The sequence below is a fragment of the Euprymna scolopes genome, chromosome 42, assembly GCF_053919585.1.
Source record: "Euprymna scolopes isolate OS-2025 chromosome 42, ASM5391958v1, whole genome shotgun sequence".
NCBI classification, from domain to species: domain Eukaryota; kingdom Metazoa; phylum Mollusca; class Cephalopoda; order Sepiida; family Sepiolidae; genus Euprymna; species Euprymna scolopes.
Window position 1 is genome coordinate 45621635 of NC_136523.1, and position 26626 is coordinate 45648260.

Sequence of the window (26626 nt, forward strand, 5' to 3'; positions counted from 1 at the left end):
AAATATATCCAGTTTGGTAGAAAAGTAACTTATCTTGCCTTTGATAACATTTATTTGTTATATATTTGTTTTTTGACAACTTTTTCGAATCTATGTGTACAGTAATACAAACCCCTTTTTGTATTATTAATGTTATCACCTTTGTCACATTACAAAAATCCATCGCGGCTTTCGTTTTAAAAAAAAATCGCGTCCTAAATTATGAGATGAAAAAAACGAACGAATCTCTTAGTAAGCGAGAGTTGTCTCCCTCTGCACAGTGACAAATTGTAAAACAGCGCCAATTTTACTTTTTCTTTTCATAAACGCATAAAGCCGGAATAACAGTATAGCGAATAGAATAGCTTATTCTGTTATTCTGGAATTATACGTAAAAACAAAATGGCTGCTGTCGTGCGTGGAATGGCCAAGGTAAGTTATAAATTTATTTATTTGTTTGTCCAGGTGAAATAATTAATGGCATTTTTGGTCAGAAATGATTATAAATGTTTTAATTCACATATTGACGTATTTTTCTTTCCCTGTCGTTTTGAAAACAACGATTGCGATATACTTATTTACCTTTGATAAAAAGAACTATTATTTTGCACGTTTGTTATTGGACAGGTAACCTTTGATACATTATATTATGTTCTTATTTAATTGTCTCCCCACGAGGGCAGAGTTAGACACAAGGTCAGTTTTTAATGTGGGGAAAAATCCAGGTCCCTAAAAGGAGCACTCTGAAGAGGAACAAAAATTTAAATTGTCTCAGTCATGAAGGATTTCTCCTCCACTGACTGAGGATAGAAAAGGCGAAGTGTAGCATCGGAACAAATACTACACTCTGATCTTGGTCATTATGTTATGCTATTTATTTATTATATAGAAAGTATCCAGTTTATCATGTCCGTGTCCGCCATATCAAAAATTGTGAATCGATGTTAATAAAAAAAAAACCTTCAATTATATTTGGCCGTTTTTTTCTTTGTGCTTATACAAAGAAAGGTGAAAGATTTTTTTTTTTTTACATAAGATTGCAGAAACAGGGTACATAACTCAGATTGCTTATTTTAGATTGCTTTTCATTTTTGCTTATTAAATTACTCTTTTTTTATATTAAAAAAAATATATTTTTGATATAAATTTACGAAAACAGAATGGGAAATTATTCAAATTTTAATAAATTTACCTAAAGTAGTTTTTACAGTTTATTGTTTAACTAAATTGGTGCTTGTTAAGATAGTCGACGGATCGTTTCTTCTTTTTTTTATTTTGCGATTTTTAAGCCAAAGTACTTACTTAATTGTCGTGTCGAAAATAGTAATATATCCAAAAATTCATCGAATAGAACAACTGCTATTGTTCTTAGTAGTAAAAAAAAATCTATCGCTATCAGCTAAAACAAATCGTGAGCCATACATTAGCTAAAAGGGAGATAACTATGTCCCATGTATTCGCTATCTTCAAGGTGTTTACATCTAGGGGAAAATGCAATTTCCCCCAATTTTCTGTAAAAATGACGGTACTGCACTTATTGATCCGTGCTGAAATAATAACGTTATTATTTTACAAGCCATTCTTAACATGGGGAGGGTTTTTTTTTTGTACCTTTAACCTTACAATTGAATAAAAAAAAAAAACAACATATCATAAAACTTTAATTAAACTTGGAAATACGATTTAAAAAAATAGCGCGGAAGCACCAAAATGACATTTAACTATAATTTTATACTCGATGAATTTTCGTAATTTTTTTAAAAATATTTTCGACATAACAAGTACGTACTGTTATTTTTGCTTAAGACAACATATTTAAAAATATCGATCTGTCGACTATATCTTAACAAGCAGAAGCACCAATTATCCAATGTATTTCCTATTGTTTTCACTGTCACCATTCTTAACATGGAGGGGGTGTTTTGTATAACTTGAAGTATACGCCAAGTGTGTTATGTAACAAAAATAATGGCGGCCACTTTAAAGTATTAGATAAAACATGGGAATATGAAGGTTTTAATATCATAAAAATTACTTGTCGGCGACAAATTTAACTGCGATATTCGTTAATACCGTACCCTTACGTTAATACCGTACCTTTAAGAACCTACTTTTTAAAGGTAAGTCTTCATTTGGTCGGTCCTCTGTCACGATGACCTTAATGGTCATTTAAACCCCATATTTTAGTTAAAAGGACAAGAGCAAATTAAAAACGTTAAGTTATAGCAATTTTTAATCGCTTACGCGAAATGCGAACAAAACTAATCGACTGTGACCATGATCACCTTCTCTCGGTAGCCATGTGTCACAACATATGACAATTTAAGGGGCCCTTATGTCAACTTCGATCTAAGGGAGATAACCAGCATAGACATAGCAAAAATAAGCATATTTTCCAAGGTATAATTAATTACGCTTACACGTACACAAAACAAAAGTAAACAAACTGTTACAATGAAATGACGTTAATTAATCAAAAACAAAAATTAGATAAACTTATTAATTAACGAAAATAAAAAATTTAAAAATAAGAAATTTGTTTGGTACTTGTACAGTTTAATCAAGGCATTAAAAAAAATGAAAATATCGAAAAATTTAAATTGTACGTATTCGTTATGGAACGAAGTTCTCTGAAAAAAAATTTCACTTAATTTTATCAAATATTATTTTTTATTTTATTTTATTTTTTTTTTTTTTACAGCGAAAAAAAAAACAATTTGTTATGATACCGAGCAAAAGGTTCGATTTTTAAGTGTCGGCGCTTTAACTGGAGTTATCTCCCCGTGACGCTTCTAAACTCCAAACAAAAATTAAGAACAAATCCAAGATGTCTGCCTTCAACGCGCTCTCATAAAAACGTGTTTTTCCGCTTAAAAAAAAAAAAAAAAAAAAAAAAAAAACTACTCGATCAAATTAAGTGAAATTTCTTTTTCGGAGATCTTCAGTTCAAAACGGATACATACAATATAACCTTTTTTCGACATTTTCGTTTTTTAATGTCTTAATTAAACTGTACAAATACCATTTGTTTTCTTTATTTTAATTAATCAGTCGGCGGACGTACGCGGTTGAATACAACATGGTAGCCTTCAAATCCAATGTAAACAAGTTCTTGTTCAGCTGTCTCCACAAATAATCAAATTCTACCCAAATTTACACCATTAACGATTACTAAACTACCACCTTACATTCATTAACCGGTAATCCCGAAGAAAGAGAGAGCCTGTTTCCTCCGTTTGCCTATAGGTGGCGTTAATGTCTGTCCACCCAGTTACGGAAGCACAAAATGTATATAATGGCACCCTTGAAATAAAAATAAATGTTTTTGTTATATTTTAATTTTAAACATGTTTTTTGTTTGTTTGTTTGTTTTTTTGCAAACATGTTTAAGTTTTAAGTTTGTTTTTCTTTTGTTTTTTTTTTTCAAACATATTTACGTTTTTTGTTTTTATTTTGCAAACATATTTACGTTTTTTTTGATCACGCGCATATAACGCTAAACGAAATCATTGAGTTGATTTATTGGTGGTCAATGAAAGAGCCGCAAGTCAAAGCAGCAGAACAAACAGGTGTCAGTAAAAGGAGTACCCTTGATTGGTATAGTTTTTTACGCGAGATTTGTGGTATGTGCCTAATTGACAATCCTGTGGAAATGGGTGGTCCTGGTCGAACTATAGAAATTGATGACAGTAAATTTATGCATCGCAAATACCACTGTGGATGATATAAAGACGGACAATGGGTTCTTGGTATGGTGGAGAGAGAAACAAATATGACAACGTACCAGTTGAAAAAAGGGATGCAGAAACTCTTTTACCAATCATTCAGCAATATGTTCAACCAGGATCACGGATTATTACTGATGGGTGGCAAGCATATAATGCTCTAGCAAACCACTTTGTGGTCAATCACAAATATCATTTTGTGGACCCGAATGATCCAACAGTATATACCAACACTGTTGAGGGAACTTTGAGTTTAAGGTTAAATTCAGAGCGATGAGAGGCACTAGTTCTGAAAATTTTCACAGCCACATACATGAATTCCTGTGGCAGCGGAGATTTAAAAAGAACCACTTTGGCAATATAATTTATTGGCTCCGTCATTATTATGTTGTTTGACTTTTAAAGTTTGCCGGTAAATGTGCGGTATCTTTCCACCCTCCAAAATACTTTAATTTTTTTTTTTTGCCTTTAATCTTTAAGTAAAAAAACAGTTGATTTTTAGGGGTAATTGGGTCTGTTTTGAAGGAATATCACACTTAAAATTGTTCGCGACAAGTAGTTTTCCTCATATTAATACCTTTATTATCCAGTGTATTCGGTATTGTTTTCACTGGTCGCCATGTTTTTGTGCGTGTGTGCGTGCATCGCACAAAAATTGAATGCACGCACTCACTCACAAAACATGGCAACCAATGAAAACAATACGGAATATGGTAAAAAAGCAAAGATAATCTCCCCTCCCCTTAAAAATGGCCTGAACGTATTGTTCATTTTCATTAGTCAACCCCGACCTCAATAAAAAAAAAAAAAAGTGGCTATAAAGTGGGTGCTCACTTTACGATAAATATAGAAAAGTGATCCCTTAGCTTTTTTTAACTAAAATTTATTCATTTTCGTTTTCAGCACACCTACACAAGTGATAATTTTAAAGGATTTTTTAGGGTGTAAAGATACGGCACATTTGTTTTAATAATTTATGTGAAAAAATATGCGATATAAAAAATAAATAATTGATGAAAAAAAGTTGACGTACTTTTATCTACTTTTTATGGGGGGGGGTGAAAAAATCGTTGATTTTGTTTTAAACATAATATTGATTTTTTGTCCAACTTCAAGGTAAGAGAAATAAAAACTTGAATTTAACTTGAATTAAAAATAGCGCGGTACGATAAGTACGTAGGTACCGTTAAGTATTCTGCACTTTCATCTAAGAATTGAAAAAAAAAAAAAAAAACGTAAATGTTTGGAAAAATAAAACTTAAATATGTTTGCAAAAACAAAAAAAAAAAACGTAAATATGTTTGAAAAAAAATAAAACTTAAATATGTTTGCAAAAAGACAAAAAAAAAACATGTTTAAAATTAAAATATAACAAAAACATTTATTTTTATTTCAAGGGTGCCATTATATACATTTTGTGCTTCCGTAACTGGGTGGACAGACATTAATGCCACCTATAGGCAAACGGAGGAAACAGGCTCTCTCTTTCTTCCGAATTACCGATTAACCCTTATCCTCAAATGACCTTCGGCCTTGATAAGTGGTGACTCCCTTGTAAAAAAATTTTTTTTTTTTTTTTTTTTTTTTACCACATTTGTTTTGTTGTCTACATTGCAATAATAAAGCATTTATTGATTCTGTTTCTTACCATGTGGGCATGAGACAAAAACATTAAGAAAAAAAGACGCGTGATAAACTGAGTGCTCATGGATAATTTGCACGGTGAACTAATTTGACTTGCCACCGCTGTGAAAACAGATAAAACTAATCAATAAAATGTAGCATCCTCTTTGGGAGCCAACCACTTCAAGATAGTCATAACAAAAAGTAAATAATATGGCCGATAAATATTAGTAAATGCTAAAAAGATCGAAGCAGAAGCACATGTGCGTCAAAAATAATAATAGTTCTCGAGTCTGCTTTAAAAGGTCATTTAGTTTGTTTATGGTTAACGTCAAATTTCGTCCATCTTTGTTGACACTCGATTTCTGCGGAGCTGTTTTACAATTTGTCATTGTTCTGAGGAAGACAGCTCACTTTTACTAAGAGATTTTTTTTTTTTTTTTACATGGAGTTCACCACTTATCAAGGCCCTATGGCCACTCAGGGATAAGGGTTATTGTGTGTACAGTAATCAAAGGGATAGTGTAGCAATAGTATTGGAGAATTGATAAGGTGTCATTACTTGGGGGGGGCGGTTCATCAGGAATTTGTTTGTGTTGGACTTGAAGATATCCAGGTTGAAGTCAGGAGGGAAACAGGCAAGCGGAACAGAGTTCCACAGGCGTGCAGTTCTAAGAAAGAAGCTTTGTTCGTGAAATCTACATTTTGATTTAGGTGCAGATAAGGAGTGGGGAAAATTATTGACGGTGGTTTCAGCTAGTCGGGTGGTTTTTAAAAAGATTGACAAGGGGGGACCAGAGAATGGAGCTCAGACGAGCACTTGCCATGGAAATAATGCTAGAACAAAGATAGGCTTGCTACGTCTCTTCTGTGGGAAAGAGGTTACAGGGAAGAGAAAAGGGCATCCCCCACTAAGCCACAAAGTTTATTCATTGTATCTTTCCAGTCATTCCTCTGATTCCAATTTTTCCCATTCTTTTTTAAAGTTTTTCTTAGTGCTCTTGCTATTATAGGTATTATTTTGATTTTCTTCATCTTCCATATCCCTTTCAGCTCTCTGGTTAGCTCTGTGTATTTGCTCTGTTTCTCCTTTTCTTTGATATTCACCCTGTGGTCAGCTGGAACAGTAAAGTTTACGATTTGATAATTTGCATAATTCCCAGTGTACTGCCCTTCCCACTTTGTCATGTATGTTCTTGTATTCCTTTTGAGCCATTCACTTACTATATGGTTTATTGTTTCTTCTTTTTGTCCACAGAGTCTGCATTTACTGTTTTGTTGTGTTTTGTTGATCTTTGCTTTGATGTGGTTGGTTTTTATCAAGTTATTTTGTGCTGCGATTATTAGGAATTCAGTACTTTGTTTTATGTGTCCTTTTTGCATCCATGTCCAAGTGTTTTTGTTATTCTCATCTTTGTCATCCTTAGGAATCTTCCATGTAGTTGTTTCTCTTCCCATTTTTCTTTTCTTGTTTTATCCTTTATCTCTCCGTTTTCTGTTTTGCCAATTTTTTTTTTTTTTCAGTCTCTCGCTGCCATGATTATCCTTTCGGTGTTTTGCATTATGTATTTTTATAATTCTTTTTTTTTTTGTGTCATGCACACAGTCTTCTATACAAACTAATCCTCTCCCGCCTTCTTTCCTTTTCACGTAGAGTCGGTCAACATTGTCCTTTGAGTGTAATGCATTGTGCATGGTCATGAATTTCCTGGTGTTCTGATCGAGTTGTCTCAGTTCTTATTTAGTCCACCCTATGAACGGTCCAGAGTATCTTACTAGTGATACTGCCCATGTATTTATATCTTTTATTAGATTTCTGCTATATAATTTCGTTTCCAGAAGGTTTCTTGTTCTTCTGAGGTATTTCTTTCCAATTCTCTCTTTTCATTTCTGTGGTTTTGATGGTGTCTGCTTCCAGAATTCCCAAGTATTTATAGGCGTCGTATTCCCCTAGTGCCCTCATCTCCGTTTGGTTGGGTAGTTCCATACCTTCTGTTGTCTCCAGTTTTCCCTTTCTTATAACTAGTAGTGCACACTTTTCCATGCCAAACTCCATTTGGATATCCTGGCTGAAGATCCTGGTAGTGTTTATTAATGTCTCTAGTTCCTTTTTGGTCCTTGCAAAAACTTTCAGGTCGTCTATGTACATGAGGTGCTTCATTTTTTCCTCTGTATTAGAGAACTTGCACCCAGCTTGGCACTGTCTCTGTATATTGGTCAGGGGCATCATGGCTATGATGAACAGCGATGGTGATAGTGAGTCTCTTTGGAAGATGTCTCTTTGTATGTTAATTTCTGTTATGTGTTGTCCATCAGCTGGTAATTCCAGTCTCCATGTTCGTGACTAAGGGAAATGCAGATATGGAATTTTTAAATTAATGGGACACTTGGACCAAAGGCAATGGGATAATTATATAAATTTTTAACTTTATCATTAATATCCCTTCTGTAATCACCCTCCTTCGCCAAAGACGCCTTTACTGGATAGGCCATGTGCACCGCATGGACAATGGGTGAATCCGAAAAGGCATTCTCTATGGTGAACTCATTACTGGCAAAAGGAAAATTGTGTCATCCTTACTTCCGCTATGTTGACGTGTGCAAATACTACATGAAAGCATGTGATATTGACCCTACCAGCTAAAGCTAAAGTTTGCAACATCTGGAGACAAATGGTAACCAAAGGCCTGACCACTGGGGAAAGGTCCATTGCAGAATGGGCGGAGATCAAAAGACTATTCAGGAAGGCCAAATCAACAAAATTCAACAGATCACCAACTTTACGTACTGACCTTCACTTGCTACGTCTGCAACCGACAATTTAGATCAAAGATAAGCTTATTCAGCCACAGAAGACGGTGTTCGACCACCTCTACAGGTGCAACCTCATAGTCTTCTAGACTGACGGATGCTAACAACAACAATTAATAATATAATTCAGGGTTTCTCAAACTTCAGGACACCATGGAGTCCCTGAGCAGGGCATGAATTTTACACAGAGTACTAACAAAATAATTTCTAAAATAAATATGAAACACATTGATTTCAAATTTTAACACTAACTAATGATAATGTTTACAACCATTTTTGGTCCCCTGATTTATCGGAGAGGGACCTATGTTTTCAGTGGCGTCCGTTCTTCTGTATATCCGTTAGTCCGGACGATTGCCAGATAACCGTGCATTAGTTTTTCCTGAAATTTTGCCACAAATTGTATTTCATTGAATAGATGTGCACAGTAAAAAAAAAAATTTTTTGTGAAAATTCTCGTTGCGTCCCCAGGGGCTCAAAAGAAGTCAAAAATTCCCCAAAATGGCCAAAAATGACACGTTTTGCCCCATAACTTTTGATTCATCCATTAGATTTTTCTGAAACTTGGCCAAAATGTGGAGCCTATTGTTTTTAATATAAATCCAGTACGGGTGACCCTGGCAAAATTCTGGTTCGCGTCCCTGGGGATTTTCATTGCTAAAAACGCCCCTTTTTTGTGGCTCTTTTCATAATTCTCAACAAAAACATGATATGTCTGACTATATAGTGGTTTTTCATGGTGGTCAACTCAAATATACATGTGTTAAGGCCTGAAACAATGGGATTCAGCGTCCCCAGGAGCTCAAAAGAGGTCAAAAATGGCCCAAAATTACACTTTTTGACCCATAGTGTTTGATCCATCCATTAGATTTTCCTGAAACATGGCCAAAATGTGGAGGCCATTGTTCTTCTTATAAATATATATAGTATGGGTGACCCTAGCAAAATTCTGGTTTGCATCACTCTGGGACTTTTTAGAGCTAAAAAAACATGCCTTTTTGAAGCTCTTTTTTCATATTACTCAAAAACTTGATATGTATGTCTATATAGTTGTTTTCCATGGTGCTGAATTAAAATATACATGCCTTAAGGCGTGAAACTGCACCGTTTGTTCATTTTCACTGGGATTTGGCATTCCCAGGAGCTCAAAAGGGGTCACAAATGCCCCCAAATTGCAAAAAATGACACTTTTTACCCCATAACCTTTGTCCCATCTATTAGATTTTTCTGAAACTTGGCAAAAATATGAAGGCAACGTTGGCCCTTCACACTTCTATCATTCATCATTTCTTCACTATTTTTCGTGGCGTCATTTCATATGCAGCACCAGAGGGGGACCACTGACGCATGGCTTGTTTATTTGCGATTAATCAAAGGTTCTTGCATTTTTTGTTTTATTTTCTTTTTCATGAACCATCCCGAAACTCTTTACATCTGTAATTATGTATCATATTTCTTTCCAGTAAAAAAAGATCAATAATTAAATGTCTGCAGCCATTTAATTTTTCCATATAAAGCATTTGGTCCTCATTAAAAAGGGCTTCCGGAGCCCCTCAACCTCACTTCCAGAGCTCCATGGAGCCCACTTGGGGAAACCTTGATATAATTAATCAAATTCTCTGGATAATCATTACGAAGGAAAATGTTTTCAACAGTATTCAATTCACGTTCAAGTTTACTTGAGGAACAAAGGTGGCAAGTTTTGAACTTAAAAAATTTGTCACTAAAATGCAACATGTTTTTAAATCTATATATACTAGCTAATTTCTGCTTGCTTGCCATCTTGGGCCTCAGTCTACCATAATGGACATGAAACTGAATATGATGATGTATTGATTAAGAATTTTTGTTTTATTTTTGTTTTCAGCTCTTGCAGCGTCCGTGCACCTGGCGAATGGTACAGCGTTCTCTATCAGGCGGGCATCCTCCTAAGCCTCATGCATCCTTCCGTTCTCAGCTGGGCCAGTTTCGTCGGCCAGAATCTACAGCCACTGCATACAGCACATCCGATTTGGGTGAGGAGAAACACTTACCCCTCAACATGCTGTCGGAAGACGAGGAAATGATGCGAGAAACAGGTTTGAAATGATTTGCTTTTTTGATTTGTGTTTGTTGTTGCTGTAATAAAATTTGACAAACTTCGATCCGAGTTAAAACAGAAGCTTGAAACTGGTTTTATAAAACAAGTTTTTTCTGTGATCAGAAATGTCAGTTTGCGTCTTTTTGGTAATTCTACAGTTTAAATCTCATTTTTTTTGCGAATCTTACTCGGCAACACTTGGCAGACGACAAAGACTAGCCCAGAAAATGCCAAGTGAGCTTATTGATTGAGAAACCGATTGGCAAAAAGAGACGCGAGCGAGCAGATGACACCAAATTGGAAGAAAAAAAAGAAAGAAAACGAAAGCATTTCCTTCTGATTCTTGTGACAAGAAAGGAAAATACAATGCTTTCCTTTAACCGGCAGAAACTACTATTCCTAAGGAAATAGCCCATCATCAGGAAAACACATGTTGCGCTTCCCAAAGTGTAACCCTAACTCCCCACAATAAATGTACAATATATATACAAAAAAAAAGTGGGATGTAGTTTGCTTAAAGCATTGTATAGTATACAATTAAATGTAATATGCAGAAGGCAGTACAATGCAGAGGTAACGGAAAGACACAAACTGAAGCAGGTGAAAAAGTTTTATTAATACAAATTACAAATACATGTGTACACATTCATACATTTAATATACATATTATATTTATGTTTGTACCGTGATTACCTGGGTAAGCCGGTCTGATGGGATATCTGTGTTATATGATATTTCATAAAAATTGTTAAAAAAAATACAAAAAAAAACTTTTCTTTAAAAACAAAAGTTTTATAATATATATATATATATATATATATATATATATATATATATATATATCAAAAATAAAAAAAAATTGTTTCTTGTTCCTTAAAACAAAACAAAAATATTTTTTCATAAATTCAAAGAAAAATAACTTTTCATACAAAAAAAAAAAATAGAAAAAAACATTTGTTCAAAGAAACGGTTATTTAACTCTTTTTAATGGGCTGTGACCCGTCTAGTCTCTGACTGTGGGTGCGTTTGTCAGAACATATAATTCACAGTACATTTATAATGTATGAAACATGACGACATACCTGTCTTCTGGTGCTCCTCCTAAGGGATTTGCCAACGCCTTGGGGTGCTGGGTTATGTTATGACAAGTCGCATGCAAGACGGACACAAGACGCTGTATGTTTTTATATATATATATTCTTTACTCACTCCCAGGCATTTCCTCACAGCAGAACTGGAGTGAATGACAACCTTTGGCTTGTGGTTTCTCTAATCCATTTGGAAACCGCCCCCCCCCCTCATGGAGAGACTTGTTTTAACCCATTTTGTCTCTTTGGCATCTCAAAACCCAACTCACTAAAATTAATTCAGCTTATTCAAATCGGAACCCTTGATACGTCAGATCCAGTCCCTGTTCGCATAACTTCCGGTGCAACTTGATCAGTCACAGAGTTTGATTCATGTCACAGCATGACCCTTGACCTCCTCTGCACGCTCGCTCAACTTAGTGTTTCCCGCGATTCAATTTACTTCACTAGATAAATAGATAATTAGATAGACAGATAGATAAACTGATAACTGAATAACTGCTTTATACTTGGCGTTGCCCGGCGATTACCTAACAATTGTTTTTAAATATTAAAATATTATTTTGGGGGGGTTTATTATATCATTCTCTACGTATCAAATTTTGTTTATAAAACTTGAATTTTGTCTGGGGAAGGTTTTAAAAAGGGCTTGAAACTCTGTATGAATTCTGTTTATAGGAGTCCGTGATATCATGCTTGTGCCACTGTTTGGTCATTTGCATACATATCGGTTGCTTTGTCACACCTATTACCTCCCTTATATGTGCACTTGGCGTATTTCCCTTGATTTTGACTTTCCTTTTCACATCTTAAAAAAGTAGATTCCCTTTGCCCCCTATTTTTAAAAAAATTTTTTTCGTAAACTGCTTTGGTATTCTTCGTTTTTAGTTCTGGGACTATACTCTTGTCTATACAAGGTCTTTTTCTGCTTGAAATTGTTTCATTATTCGATCAATTATTTTATCCCTTGCAAGAAATGATAATTTTTTTCATTTTTGCTTAGTTGATGCTAGTTATCTCCCTTACATAAATGTTCCAAACTCCATAAGTGCCTATTTTATGTCATGAACACCAATTTTTCAATCTAAAAAAATTTTTTTTTTACTTGTGTGTGAAAAGTGATAACATATGTACAAACATGTAGTTGCTTGGCATATTATTATATAGAGTAATGGTTGATGTTATTCATTTGTAATTTTATTGTCCTATATATATATATATATATATATATATACACATAATGTCAAATGCACCCAATTTTGATTTATCTTTGTGTCGCTCATTCTTTCTTTCCTTCTAGTATCACGACTAGCGATTGAAAAAATCCAGCCGCTCGTTAAAGAGATGGATGCAAACAGCAAAATGGATCAGTCTGTCATCGATGCCATGTTTGAAAATGGGGTAAGTTGCCCATCATCATCATCGTCAGTTTAGCGTGTGTTTTCCATGCTGACATGTCTTGGACGGATTTTCGAAATTTACTACTCAATTATCTGTGTTTAGACCTCTTCTACTTAACTCCATCCCTATCACATATATTTCTTGGCCTATCCCTGCCAACTAACCCTGCTATTTCAACTGTGCTACATCTATTAACGTAAGAACTTTAACCCATTCTTTTACTGTGACCATATTAACAAAGTCTCCTGTTCTGCACACATCCTCCTATACTGTTTAGATTTAATCTTCCTCTGAGGTCATCAGATCTAAACCGGCTTTTAAGGCTTAAATTGTGCATCCATTGTATCATTCCCGTATCATTTCTCTCCGTGCTACACATGTGCTCAAATTCTCACTGCCCAGACTTCACTTCCATACATCATTGCACTTCATGAACAAGAGTGCGTGCACACGCATGGCAGCTTTATGCAAATGACCGAGCCATGTACGAGGTGATGTCACACCAAGAAACGAGAAAAAAAGAATATAAAAAGAAGAACATGTGCACAGACCAAGAATCGTGTCAGAGAAGGGAGCGATATTCAAGACATGTTCGAAACACATGATCCGTAAGCTGGATCACGTCATAGAAGGACAGAGATAGACGTGTTACGTACAGTGTTCGAGGGCAACAGGAAAAGAACTGTAAATAAATGTTGGTCGTTTCACTAAGTGAGTCGATTTTTTTTTTTGACATGGAAGTCACCACCTATCAAGGCCTGGAAGCCACTCCAGGATAAGGGTTATTGCATGTACAGTAATCAATGGGATAATATCATAGTAATCGTTAGTAATGGAGATTTGATAGAGTGTCTTACTTAAGAGGGCGGGTTATCAGAAATTTGTTTATGTTGGACTTGAAGATATCCAAGTTGTAGTCTGGTGGGAAACAGGCAAACAGAAGAGAGTTCCACAGGCGTGCACTTCTAAAAAAGAAGCTTTGTTCATGGAATCTACGTCTTGATTTAGGCACAGATAAAGAATGGGGAAAATTATTGACTGTGGTTTCAGCTAGATGGGTGTTTTTCGTGAAAGATTGGGGGGGGGCAGGGATTGGAGCTCGGACGTGCACTTGCCATGGAAATAACGATAAAACAAAGACAGGCTCACAACATCTCTTCTGTGGGAGAGAGGTTACAGGGAAGAGAAAAGGGCATCCTCCACTAGGCTACAAAGTCTATTTTGTACTCTGTTAAGGCAGGATAGGCTGTTTTTAGCAGCTCCTGTCCAGATGTGGCAGCAGTGCTCCATCCTTGGACGTACTTGGCTTTTATATGGATAGAGAATTGCATCAGCAGTGAGATATCTTATGTTCTGTGTAACAAAACATATGGGTAAACATGGGTAATGTTACATTTATACACATGAGCCGGTGTCCTAAGTTAAATGCAATGTGTCAGTCCGTGCAGCCATCAAACAATGACAATCTCTGCCTATTTTTGCATAAAGATTTGGAACCATTTCCTTCTTTACCAAAATGAATTGCTCTACTTGTGACATTTTGAGTTTTATTGCCAGTCAGACAACATGTTCAATGCTTTATTGTGTCTTCAGGTATAGCTTCTTAAGCAATGCTTGCATAATATATGATGCGCCCCACCCCCATCCGTTGATTTCGACGTATGAGCTTTCACTGCAAAAACCAAGTTGCTTGGAAATCCACACAGATGATTTGTTTATAGTAGTGAAGGCTTTGTATGAGAACCAATCACACTGTTTGGTATTACTGCTAACCTTTGTTGGTGCAGATGACGGCCACAGGACAGAGTATACAGTAGGTTTTTACATCAGAGTTTCCTTCTCCTAGATGAATGTCTTAGCAAAGACTGCGGGTGCACCTCTCCCAGTGAATTAATGTTCCCCCAGTACCAACCTGGAAATTTTTGACTCTGCGCGGTATATACAGCACCTAGCCTTCTCAAATTTTATAATATATATATATATATATATATATATATATATATATATATGCAAAAGGAAAAGATATTGACAATAGAAAAAGGTTGCATATAGATTTATTTATCAACTCAAAACAAGGAAAAGCATTAAAAATTTAAAAAAAAAAAAATTTTTTTTAATTTGCTGAAGATAGATTAAAATTCTTATTGGAGGATCATCTTTAGTTAACTAATACGTGTAATTATATTCATCCATATATTCTACATGATTTATGCTTGTGTAATATTTGGGTAAAAGGTTATAGTAAACATAAACCTCTTTTTCTGACGGCATTCTAGTTATAATGCTGAAAAGGCTCCAACCAGAACTTGCCCCATACTTACAAAACTGTTTAAGCGTTGTCTTAAGGAGAGGTGCTTTCCAACACCCTGGAAAACCTCATCAGTATGCCCTGTATTTAAGAATTCAGGTGAAAAGTCATCTCGCTCTCAGTACAGACCAATAAGTCTCCTGTGTGTCATGAGTAAGTTGTTGGAATCCATATTAAATAAAGAAGTAGTCAACCACCTCAGCAGAAACAACCTTCTTAGTGACATGTAATATGGTTTCTACAGCAGATGTGCTAATGGTTATATCTCATAGGATTAGTGAATCTCTTAACAGAGGCTTCCTTTCCAGGGCAATTGCTCTTGACATATCGAAGCCTTCGATAAGGTATGGCATAAGAGCCTACTTCACAAGATTTCCAGCTACGGTTCACTGGAAATTTTGTCTCAATCATTAAATGATGGGCAGAAATCAGAGGCCCACAGTATTAATGCTGGAGTCCCTCAGGGGTCCATCCTGGGCCCAACTCTCTTCCTGATCTACATCAATGATCTCCCAAAACACATACTTAAATCATTCGTTGACATCTATGCTGGTGATACGACCATCTATGGCAACACATTAAAGGCCGTAAATGACAAAGTTCTCTCTCCTCTGATCTTGAGCGCGTGGTACAGTGGGGGAAGAGGTGGCTGGTCACTTTTAATGCATTAAAAACCAAGCTTCTATCTTTACATCATCAACACTCTGATCCCCATCTGGCATCAATTGAAATGGATGGCTCTCGTTTTGGGGAGGCTCCATGTTTTGACAAGCTTCTGGGTTTGACCTTTACTCTTGATCGGAAATGGAACACGTACATCAGGTCTGTTGCCAAGGACGCTGGGAAAATGGTGGGATCCTTCTACTGCTCCAGAAGATATCTCACTACTGATGCAATTCTCTATCTGTATAAAAGCCCAGTACGTTCAAGGATTGAGTACTGCTGCCACATCTGAGCAGGAGCTGCTAAAAACAGCCTATCCTGCCTTGACAGAGTACAAAATAAACTTTGTAGCTTAGTGGGGGATGCCCTTTTCTCTTCCTTGCAGCCTCTCTCCCACAGAAGAGATGTTGTGAGCCTGTCTTTGTTTTATCGTTATTTCCATGGCAAGTGCTCGTCTGAGCTCCAATCTCCCCCCCCCCTTGCCAATCTTTCATGAGAAACACCCGTCTGGCTGAAACTACTGTCAATAATTTTCCCAACTGTTTATCTGTGCCTAAATCCAGATGTAGATTCCATGAGCAGAGCTTCTTTCTCAGAAGTTCACAACTGTGGAACTCTCTTCTGTTTGCCTGTTTCCCACCGGACTACAACTTGGATTTCTTCAAGTCCAACATAAACAAATTCCTGACAAACCGCCCCCTTAAGTAAGACACTCTATCAAATCTCCAATACTAATGATTACTACAATACTATCTCATTGATTACTGTACGCACAATAACCCTTATCCCTGAGTGGCCTCCGGGCCTTGATAAGTGGTGACCTCCATGTTAAAAAAAAAAAAAATTATGTATGCATATATATATATATATATATACATTTGTTTGAAAAAATTTGCCTACCAAACTCCTCTGTCAGTTTTTGGTCTACAGATATGAAAATTTATAGGTTATTCAAACCATGCAAGACTTTATATATCAGATATTCGAACCCCTGTGAAACTTTATATTTGGGTTTTAGCCAGGAAAAATCAGTGTAAAAGTGTGAAAATAAAAAAAAAATAGAATTTGCCGGGTGAAGGTCAAACAATGGCATTATGAATATGCATGCATAACGTAATAGCTATTGGTTCAAGTTTTAATTTTTAGCCATGCAGCAAACATGTGTCCATAGCTCAGATATTAACATTAAAGGAAAAAGGAAATCGTAAGCTAAACGTTTTGGTTTTGATTCTGGCACACGAGTCATTTTTTAAAAACGTTTTAAATCATATCGGGTTCAATATAATCTAATAATAAATCCGAAATCTGCATTAATCAAAATATCATATTTAAGCGTATTTTACGACCGAGCAATGCCAGGCGGCCTGCTAGTTTTAATATAACGATATTACACATAATTTCACTTCTATTTAAATTTATATAACCCCAAGCAATGCTGGGTACCCCTGCTCTTTCTTCCCATTTGTCTTCTATTTTTATGGAAAAAAAATGGGAAAAACATTAAGATTACCAAATGTGTAGATTTACACGGACAGCTTAAGAATATAAGTTGTTCATCTTTATAAAATGTTTGACATTTGTTTTGTTTTTTTTCTTTTCTGCAGTTGATGGGAATTGATATAGAGGCTGAATATAACGGAACCAATTCAACGTTCTTTGTGGCAAACCTTGTCATCGAAGAATTGGCAAAAGTGGACCCAGCAGTCAGTGCAATGGTTGACGTGCATAACACCGTCGTCAACGCAGTATTTCGCAGCTTTGCATCGGACGAACACAAACAGAAATTCCTCTCTCGATTAACGACTGATACGGTAAATTGGACAATATCACAAGGATTTTTTCTTTTAATTTTTCATTTCTCAACCAGGTTACCAAAATGAACTTCCACATGTGTATTCTATCTTTTCGCCCGTTAAAAGCATAATTATCACAAAAAAGGTTCATACAAAATTTCAGCTAGATTAGCCAAGTGTTTTCTGAGACAGACAAACCGACTGATACACACACACACACACACACACACACACACATATATATATATATATATATATATATATATATATATATACATATGATGTTTCTGAATTTTTTAGATGAGGATTGGTTATTCGTATTATTTGGATTCATTGAATTACTGTTCTCACCTTGAGTGTGATTTTTCACAACGTTTCGGTCGATGTAACCTCCAACCTTCTTCAGGTGGATCTTGTCAAATTCAGGAATTTGAATGAAATTTTGAGCGAAACTGTTTATTTACTTCATGGAGGTAGCATGCTCTTTTTCTGTCAGCCATGACTGGGTAAAGGTCCTAAGTAATTTGCAATTGTATTTTTTGGTCACCTACATTATTCAGGAGAATATCACTTTTTACAATTGATTTTTCCAAGTAGTCTAACCACTGCGCCACGGGTCCTTGCAGACCTTGTCTCTCCTGAAGGTTGAAGGTTCAATCCTCAGTGTGGGCGACTGAAAAATACAATTGTGAATTACTTAGGCCCTCTATTCAGCCATAGCTGACGGAACAAGAGCACGCTGTCTTCATGAAATAAATAAACGGTTCCATTGAAAATTCCATCCAGATTCCCCGAGTTTGACTAGATACACCTGAAGAAGGTCAGCGGTTACATCAACTGAAACATTGTGAAAATCACGCTTAAGATGAGAACAGTAATCCAATGAATATATGCGTGTGTCTATTACATAAATTAAATCAGTTGAATTTACCATATCAGATCTAGATAGCAATGCACCTGACAAATCAATATATTTAAATAGTCACTTATTTACAAAAATTTTCAGCCTGTACATAAAAAAGAATTCCAATCGATTTCAGCAAGATATATATATATATATATATATATATATATATATATATATATCTTGGTCTGTCTATCTGTCTCCGTCTTGGAAACTACTGAACCAGTCTAGCTAAAACTTTGTATGGACCTTTATCATGATATATATGAAAACTGATCTCTAGTTGTTACTGAAATATTTATCAAGTTGGAAAGAATATGTAATTGCTGAAATCAAATTTCTTTGTTATGTACACAGACTGAAAATTTTTATAAATAATTGGCTATTTAAAATCAAGCATTGATTTGTCGGGTTTATTGCTATCTAGGTCTGATATGGAAAATTGGCCCTTCTACACTATGGGACGAAATATTGTAGTCGATAAATAAAGTTTTCAGATAAAAAAACAATGGTTTCAACAGATTTTTTTAGTCAATTCTAATAAATTACAATGTTAGCTTCCAAATTATGCAGTCGAAATTACCTGAACATTACTGAATTATTAAAAAAAAACTTTAATCGTGTTAGCAGGTAAAAAATTGCGGACATCTTGTTTTAATAAAATAAATCAAAACGGAAAATTACCTCCCTTTTGAACTCTCCTGTGTCTTCCATAAGCAAATACGATCGTTTTCTTGAAATTCTATTTTCTATTATAAATAATTTTCTACCTTATCGATTTTTGTAATTTTAGGATATAATCATCTTAAAAATACGAGGAATACATAGATACCATTGTTTTGATGTGAAATTCAGTTTTATGATTTCCAAAATTTTGTTCTGATAGTGTAAAAGTGCCAGAAAATCCAACTGGTTTAATTTTGTCTAGTAGATATTAACTGGATGACTTGTCCAAAGACAGAAACATATTTTCAATTGATTAAAAAATTATTTTTGTTTCCTAAAATGAAAATTTATTCTTCTTTTTACTTTCTTATTCTTTTTTTATTTATTTATTTTTTTACTTTATTTTTCTTTTTGTATTTATTTTTTTTTTACTTTTTGTATTTATTTTTTTTTTACTTTTTGTATTTATTTTTTTTTTACTTTTTGTATTTATTTTTTTAACTTTTTCTTTTTGTATTTATTTTTTTTTACTTTTTCTTTTTGTATTTATTTTTTTTACTTTTTGTATTTATTTTTTTTACTTTTTCTTTTTGTATTTATTTTTTTTACTTTTTCTTTTTGTATTTATTTTTTTTACTTTTTCTTTTTGTATTTATTTTTTTTTACTTTTTCTTTTTGTATTTATTTTTTTTACTTTTTCTTTTTGTATTAATTTTTTTTTACTTTCTTTTTCTTTTTGTATTTATTTTTTTTTACTTTCTTTTTGTATTTATTTTTTTTTTTACTTTTTTTTTTACTTTAGGTTGGAAGTTTCTGCTTGTCTGAAGCAAGTGCAGGCTCGGATGCATTTGCTCTGAAAACGTCTGCCATCAAACAAGGCAATCATTACATCATCAATGGTAGCAAAATGTGGATCACAAATGCGGAACATGCGGGAATATTTCTGGTTATGGCCAACGCCAAACCTGAAGATGTGAGTCACTTTATTGTTTACATTGTTTTTTTTGCTTGCCATTTGAGTGCTCATGTATGATACTTATGACAACTACACTATTCACTATGACTACATAATCCCTACTGCTACATATCTTGAAAACGCAGCTGTTAAACCAGATATAGTGATTTGGGACAGAGCAAACAAAAAAGCGACCGTAATAGAGGTCAGTGTACCCAATGATACAGGGCTTAACAGAGTTGAGAGGGAAAAGATAACAAAGTATCAAGGACTTATGTATGATATGAAACGAAATTGGAAATTAAAAGACATTTCAATTATACCAGTCATCATAGGAGCAACTGGGCTTATGAAAAAGAGCTTTAAAAAGTACATAGCAAGCATACCCGGTGAACCAAGTGCAAGTGAAATACAAACGATTGCACTGAAAGGGACGGCTAGAATCCTGAAAAGATCTCTTGGTTGGACTCACTAAAATAGGGGTAAATGTCAGACATCTGGTTGGATGTCCCATCCCCTAGAAGAAAAAGTTTAAGAAAAATGGGGGAAAAAAAAGAAATGCAAGGGAAATAACTCTTGCTTACTAACAACTTTCTTTTTTCTTTTTTTTTTTTTCTGGAGAAAATTTGGATTTCCAAAATCAATGCAACTTAGAGGAATTGTATTACAGAGCGCATATGAGCGCAGTGGAAAATAGCAGCAGAAGCTGTAAGAAAAAAATATATATATATGCACACATAAACTCATTTGTTTGTTTTGGTGTGTAATATTTAAACACGAAAGAAAACAAGACATGACAAAGTATTTTATAAATGCACTCAAGCCATTAAATAACAAATCGAGGAATGTTAGATTTTTAAAAATGTCAAGTGCGAGAAATATAGACATTTTTTTTTCGACACACCCTCTTACATGTAAAACTTGACTACAAAGAGAGGGATCGCTATTATTAAGTGTTCATATATAAAACTGATCCCCCACTTTGAAGTCGTACAAAATCAACCTTAGTTTCCTATGTTATAATAAAAATAATGTAAGAACGGTATAGTTAATTAGATATATGACTTAAATGACTGTAAAATAATATAGTTAAATAAATGGCAATGTAAGCTTCCATAGAGGGCGTTACTTTTGATAATTAAAACAATATAATCTTACGAACTAAAAAAGGTATATATTTATCGCTTTAATATTAAATTACATAAATTGATAATTATATAAACGAAAAGAGGTTGGTATCATTTAAAAATAAAGTGTTTTTTTTTAAGATTAAAATACTAAATTTACTGACGATTTAGAAATAAAGGCAGATCTGAACGAGAATTCCCCTCTCCCCATATATTAATCTTCAATCTATTATAATCCATATATATATATATATATATATATATATATATATATATATATACACACATAAAACTCATTTGTTATGTACGTGTGTAATATTTAAACACGAAAGAAAACAAGACATGACAAAGTATTTTATAAATGCACTCAAGCCATTAAATAACAAATCCAGGAATGTTAGTTTTTTCAAAAATGTCAAGTGCGAGAAATATAGACATTTTTTTTTCGACACACCCTCTTACATGTAAAACTTGACTACAAAGAGAGGGATCACTATTATTAAGTGTTCATATATAAAACTGATCCCCCACTTTAAAGTCGTATAAAATCAACCTTAGTTTCCTATGTTATAATAAAAATAATATAAGAACGTTATAGTTAATTAGATATATGACTTAAATAACTGTAAAATAATATAGTTAAATAAATGGCAATGTAAGCTTCCATAGAGGGCGTTACTTTTGATAATTAAAACAATATAATCTTACGAACTAAAAAAGGTATATATTTATCGCTTTAATATTAAATTACATAAATTGATAATTATATAAACGAAAAGAGGTTGGTATCATTTAAAAATAAAGTGTTTTTTTTCAAGATTAAAATATTAAATTAATTTAAATTTAGAAATAGAGGCAGACCTGAATGAGAATTCCCCTCTCCCCATATATTAATCACCAATCTATTATAATCCATTGAAAACAAAAAAACGAAAGCTGTTCTTAACATGGGAAGATGAGGGAGGAAGGTTTATATTTCTTAGAGAGGAAGGGGCAGTGATTCTCATTCAGGTCTGCCGAAATAGAAATTAAGGTACTTATACACTTATGTTACCATGCTGAAATAATATTATTTAGAAAGCCGTTCTTAACATGTAGAACTTGACAGTAGTGGAGACAGAAGCGAGAGACTTCTAAGCTGGTGTCGAGACTCGGCGAAAGAAAAATAGTGATAAACGATTTGTGTTAAAAAAGAAAGAAAAACTGGGTCGGATTTATTTTTTGTTGTTGTTTGTTCTTATTCGATGATACCGAACGGCATGGGGTTCCAAGAGAATTTTGAACTGTAACAAACACAGTTCAAGCATAATGATTATGTTACATCTGTAGTTATGTCACGTTACATCTGCAGTTATGTGAATGTTGAAAATATGACAATAACGGCAGAGAAATCGAAAACGTTACAGAAACCTAATCTAATTTTTTTTAACTCATTCTTTTTAGCTTTAAAAGGTTAAAAAAGAAATTGCTAAAAAATTATTTTGAATTCGTCGTTATTTGTTTCATTTTATTTTTTATTCATATTATTTATAATGTGTTTTAAAAATTGTCAACTACCGTAGAATTTCCACAGGTTCTGCTAGATATTATTATTATTCACATTTTCTGTCTGGTTGTTGTTATTGCCGATTTTATACTGATAGGTGGATGATCATAGGCTATCAACATCTTTTTTTTGTTATTTCACGTAAAAAAAGGCACAGTGCCACTTTGATATAAAGGGCTTCTATTTGGGACCAAATTTACAGGTATACTAAGCCTCTGTTCAGTCTCTAAATACAATGGATAACCCCTGTAAGGATAGCTCCGAGTGTAATTATGACGCAAGGGTTGCGCAATCTCCACCCATACCTCTCCTGAATCGTGCACCACCACCGAGAATCAAAACCGAAACGTTTAGCTTACAATTTACTTTTTCCTTTGACGTATTATCAAGACATGTTTGCTGCAAGGCTAAAACTTAAAACATGAACCAATCGCTATTATGTTACGCATGCATATTCTTAACGCTGTCGTTCGATCTTCACTTGGCAAATCCCATTTTTTTTTTTAATTTTCACACTTTTGCACTGATTTTTCCCCAGCTAAAACCCAAATATAAAGTTTTACATGGGTTTGAATACCCTATATATTAAGTTTCATGCCTGTATACCAAAAACTGACAGGAATTTGGTAGGCAAAATCTTTTTAAACAAATATATATATTTATAGAAAGAGGTTTGTGTTTACTATAGTCTTTTTATACAAATATTATGCAAGTATAAATCATATAGAATATTTGCATGAATATAATTACATGTAATAGTTAACTAAAGATGATCATCCCATAAGAAAACTGAAAAAACTAAAAGGGAAGTAATTAAAATGAATGTTTAAAAGAATATGCAAATTAGCTAGATCTTTTGTAGATGAATGCAATTCTACGACCTATATATATATATATATATATATATATATATATAAAAAGAGAAAAAGTGGTATTTTCTTTTTAAATAAATAGAAAAAAGGTTTGCCTTTTTTCTTCTTGGCCTTCAGGGCAAGATCTTTTTTTTGTTATCAAAGTGTAGTATCTGTTCCAGCAGATGCTGCAATCAAAGTTATGTGTGGGGGCAACTCCACATATCAGATCATTGCTCTTGAGTTTTGGTCAATGTAGGGTAAACCCTTCATACCAATTGTCACTATCCAGTTTCCTCTCGGCGGAACTGATCCCCCTCCCCTACTCTCCACATTTAAAAATGGCCTTGTGCCTAATTTGCTTAGTGCGGAAGCAAATAAATAGCTAAATAAATAGAAAAAAAGGTTTTTAATATGAATAGTAATAAAAAATTTTTTTTTTTTTTTTAATTATAGGAGTGTACATTAGAATATCCTATCACTAGTATATTTATATATTCTGATTTCAGGGTTACCGTGGAATCACTTGTTTTATTGTTGAACGCGAGTCGGAAGGTTTGACTGTTGCGAAAAAAGAAGACAAACTTGGTATCCGTGCTTCCAGTACCTGCATGGTCCATTTTGATAACGTCAAGGTAAGTTAACTGTGCTAGCATGATAACAACCGATTCTTCGATTCCTGCAGTTATCCAGATGAGGGTTTCTCACGCAGATGGAATCTGGTTGCATACGTGACGTGTAATAGTAGTTTATATCCTCTTCTCTCTCATAGACATCCAGCGATGAGAGTTCTGTGCTCTTTAACAAAAAAGATCTTTTCGTTCAACAATTACAAAAAATCTTTCCAGTCATCGGTTGCCATGGAGAATAATACTCTACTTCATCATCCAAACTCCTTGGCCTAACATTCACAGGTAATATGAATTAGAACAAATACATAGAAGACATTACCAACGCTGCTGCAAAATAAAGGTGGGCTCCCTCTATCATGCTAGAAAAATATTCATACCTGACAGTATTCTATCTCTACTATCATATAAAAAGAACTTTGTGTTTCTGTGTGTGTTAGTTTGTTCCCTATGAAATTGAAAACAACTGATCCGATTTTTATGAAATTTCACACAAATGTATTTTATGTGCCTAGCAGTGTTCTTAGATAGGTTTTGTATTGGAATGTCTTTAATAAGTATCGATAATTGGGTACTTGTACAGTTTAATCAAGACATTAAAAATTGAAAATATCAAAAAAAAAGTTTATATTGTACAGATCTGTTATGGAACAAAGTTCTCCAAAAATTAATTTCACTTAATTTCACTTAATTTCATCAAGTAGTTTTTTTTTTGCCAGTGAAAAAACAATTTGTTATGATACCGAGCACAAGGTTCGATTTTTAGGAAGAAAAAGCTAGTAATAATGATGGGGAGTGAGTCTCGGCGCTTTACATAGTTATCTCCCCCTCGTGTGTTAAAAATTTCCATAATGTTTGACTTCAACAAACTCTCATAAAAACGTGTTTTTCTGCTGTAAAAAAAAAACTACTCTATCAAATTAAATGATTTTTTTTTCGGAGATCTTCAGTCCAAAATGGATATGTACAATATAACCTTTTTTCGATATTTTCATTTTTTAATGTCTTGATTAAACTGTACAAGTACTGATAATTGAAATAATGGGAGAAAGAACAGGCGATTTTGACCAAAGTTAACACCTCTCACAGCCTAACATCACAAGTGCATTTGAGAAGTTTTATTATCACACAAGCAGTAAGGCTAAGCATATAAAGTCAACAGTAGGTTGGCAACATGCATTCGAAATGAATGTTTGTTTAGTGCATGATACACACACACACACAATATGTTTAATATATATATATATATATATATATATATATATATATATATATATAATATTAGCTGATATGTTTAGTATATGTGTATATTAGCAATATATGTTTATATATGATATGTTTAGTATATATGTGTGTGTGTATATATATATATATATATATATATATATCTCTTCCACTAAGCTATGAAGTCTATTTTGTACTCTCCCACTAAGCTATGACGTCTATTTTGTACTCATATATATATATATATATATATATATATATATAGTGTGTTCATCGATATTTGACTGATTTCCTCAATTTATTTTAGGTTCCAGAAGAAAATATTCTTGGGACATTTGGTCACGGCTATAAATATGCAATTAGCATTCTCAATGAAGGCAGAATCGGTATTGGATCTCAGGTGAGTGGACTTGTGTCTTTTAATATGAATTTCTCCCGTCAAATGAAAGAAAATATTCTTCAGAAATAATTTTAATTAAAATATTTGAAAAAAAAATTTCTAATCTGAAATCCTTAGAATTTCTATAAAAACATCTGAATTCATATATACGTGTAGCAATATGCATATATTTTTTTTTTTTTTTTTTTTTTTTTTACAAGGGAATCGCCACTTATCAAGACCCAGAGGCCACTTGAGGATAAAGGTTAAAGAGTGTACAGTGGTCAAAAGGACAATATCATAGTAATCATTAGAAGTGTAAATTTGGTAAATTGGATTGCTTATGAGAATGGCTCATCAAGAACTTGTTTACGTTGGACTTGAAGACGGCCATATTGTAGTCAGCTGGAAAGCAGGAAAATGGAAAAGAGTTCCACAGGTGTGCAGTTCTAAGAAAGAAGCTTTGTTCATGGAATCTACGTTTAGGTTTAGGCACAGATAAAGAGTGGGGGAAATTATTGATAGTGGTTTCAGATAGATGAGTGTTTTTTGTGAATTTTTGACAAGGGGGGACCATAGATTGGTGCTCAGACAAGCACTTGCCATGAAAATGACGATAAAACAGAGACAGGCTCACGTCTTTTCTATGAGAAAGAAGTTGCAGGGAAGAGAAAAGGACATTTCCCACTAAGCTATGAAGTCTATTTTGTACTCTTGTCAAGGCAGGATAAGGTCTTCCTAGTAGCTCCTGTCCAGATGGGACAGCAATATTCCATCCTTGGACGTACCTGACTCTTATATAGGTAGAGAATTGCATCAGCAAGTAGACCAACAAAAAAAATTTCTTACTGAAGTTTTTTGTTTTTAAGGAACA

At 33.9% G+C, this 26626-nt stretch overlaps 1 protein-coding gene across 1 annotated transcript in view; it reads left to right on the forward strand.

Moving 5' to 3' along the window:
- The first annotated feature begins 261 nt into the window (after positions 1-261).
- LOC145267076 (short/branched chain specific acyl-CoA dehydrogenase, mitochondrial-like) overlaps positions 262-26626 on the forward strand; it is a 42332-nt gene continuing 15967 nt past the window's right edge. The window contains exons 1-7 of the mRNA XM_080123042.1: positions 262-411; positions 10006-10216; positions 12607-12707; positions 17283-17489; positions 19844-20014; positions 24030-24155; positions 25681-25773. Of these exons, the coding sequence (XP_079979168.1) occupies positions 382-411; positions 10006-10216; positions 12607-12707; positions 17283-17489; positions 19844-20014; positions 24030-24155; positions 25681-25773 (939 nt within the window). The 5' untranslated portion in view covers positions 262-381. The remainder of the gene's footprint in view (positions 412-10005; positions 10217-12606; positions 12708-17282; positions 17490-19843; positions 20015-24029; positions 24156-25680; positions 25774-26626) is intronic.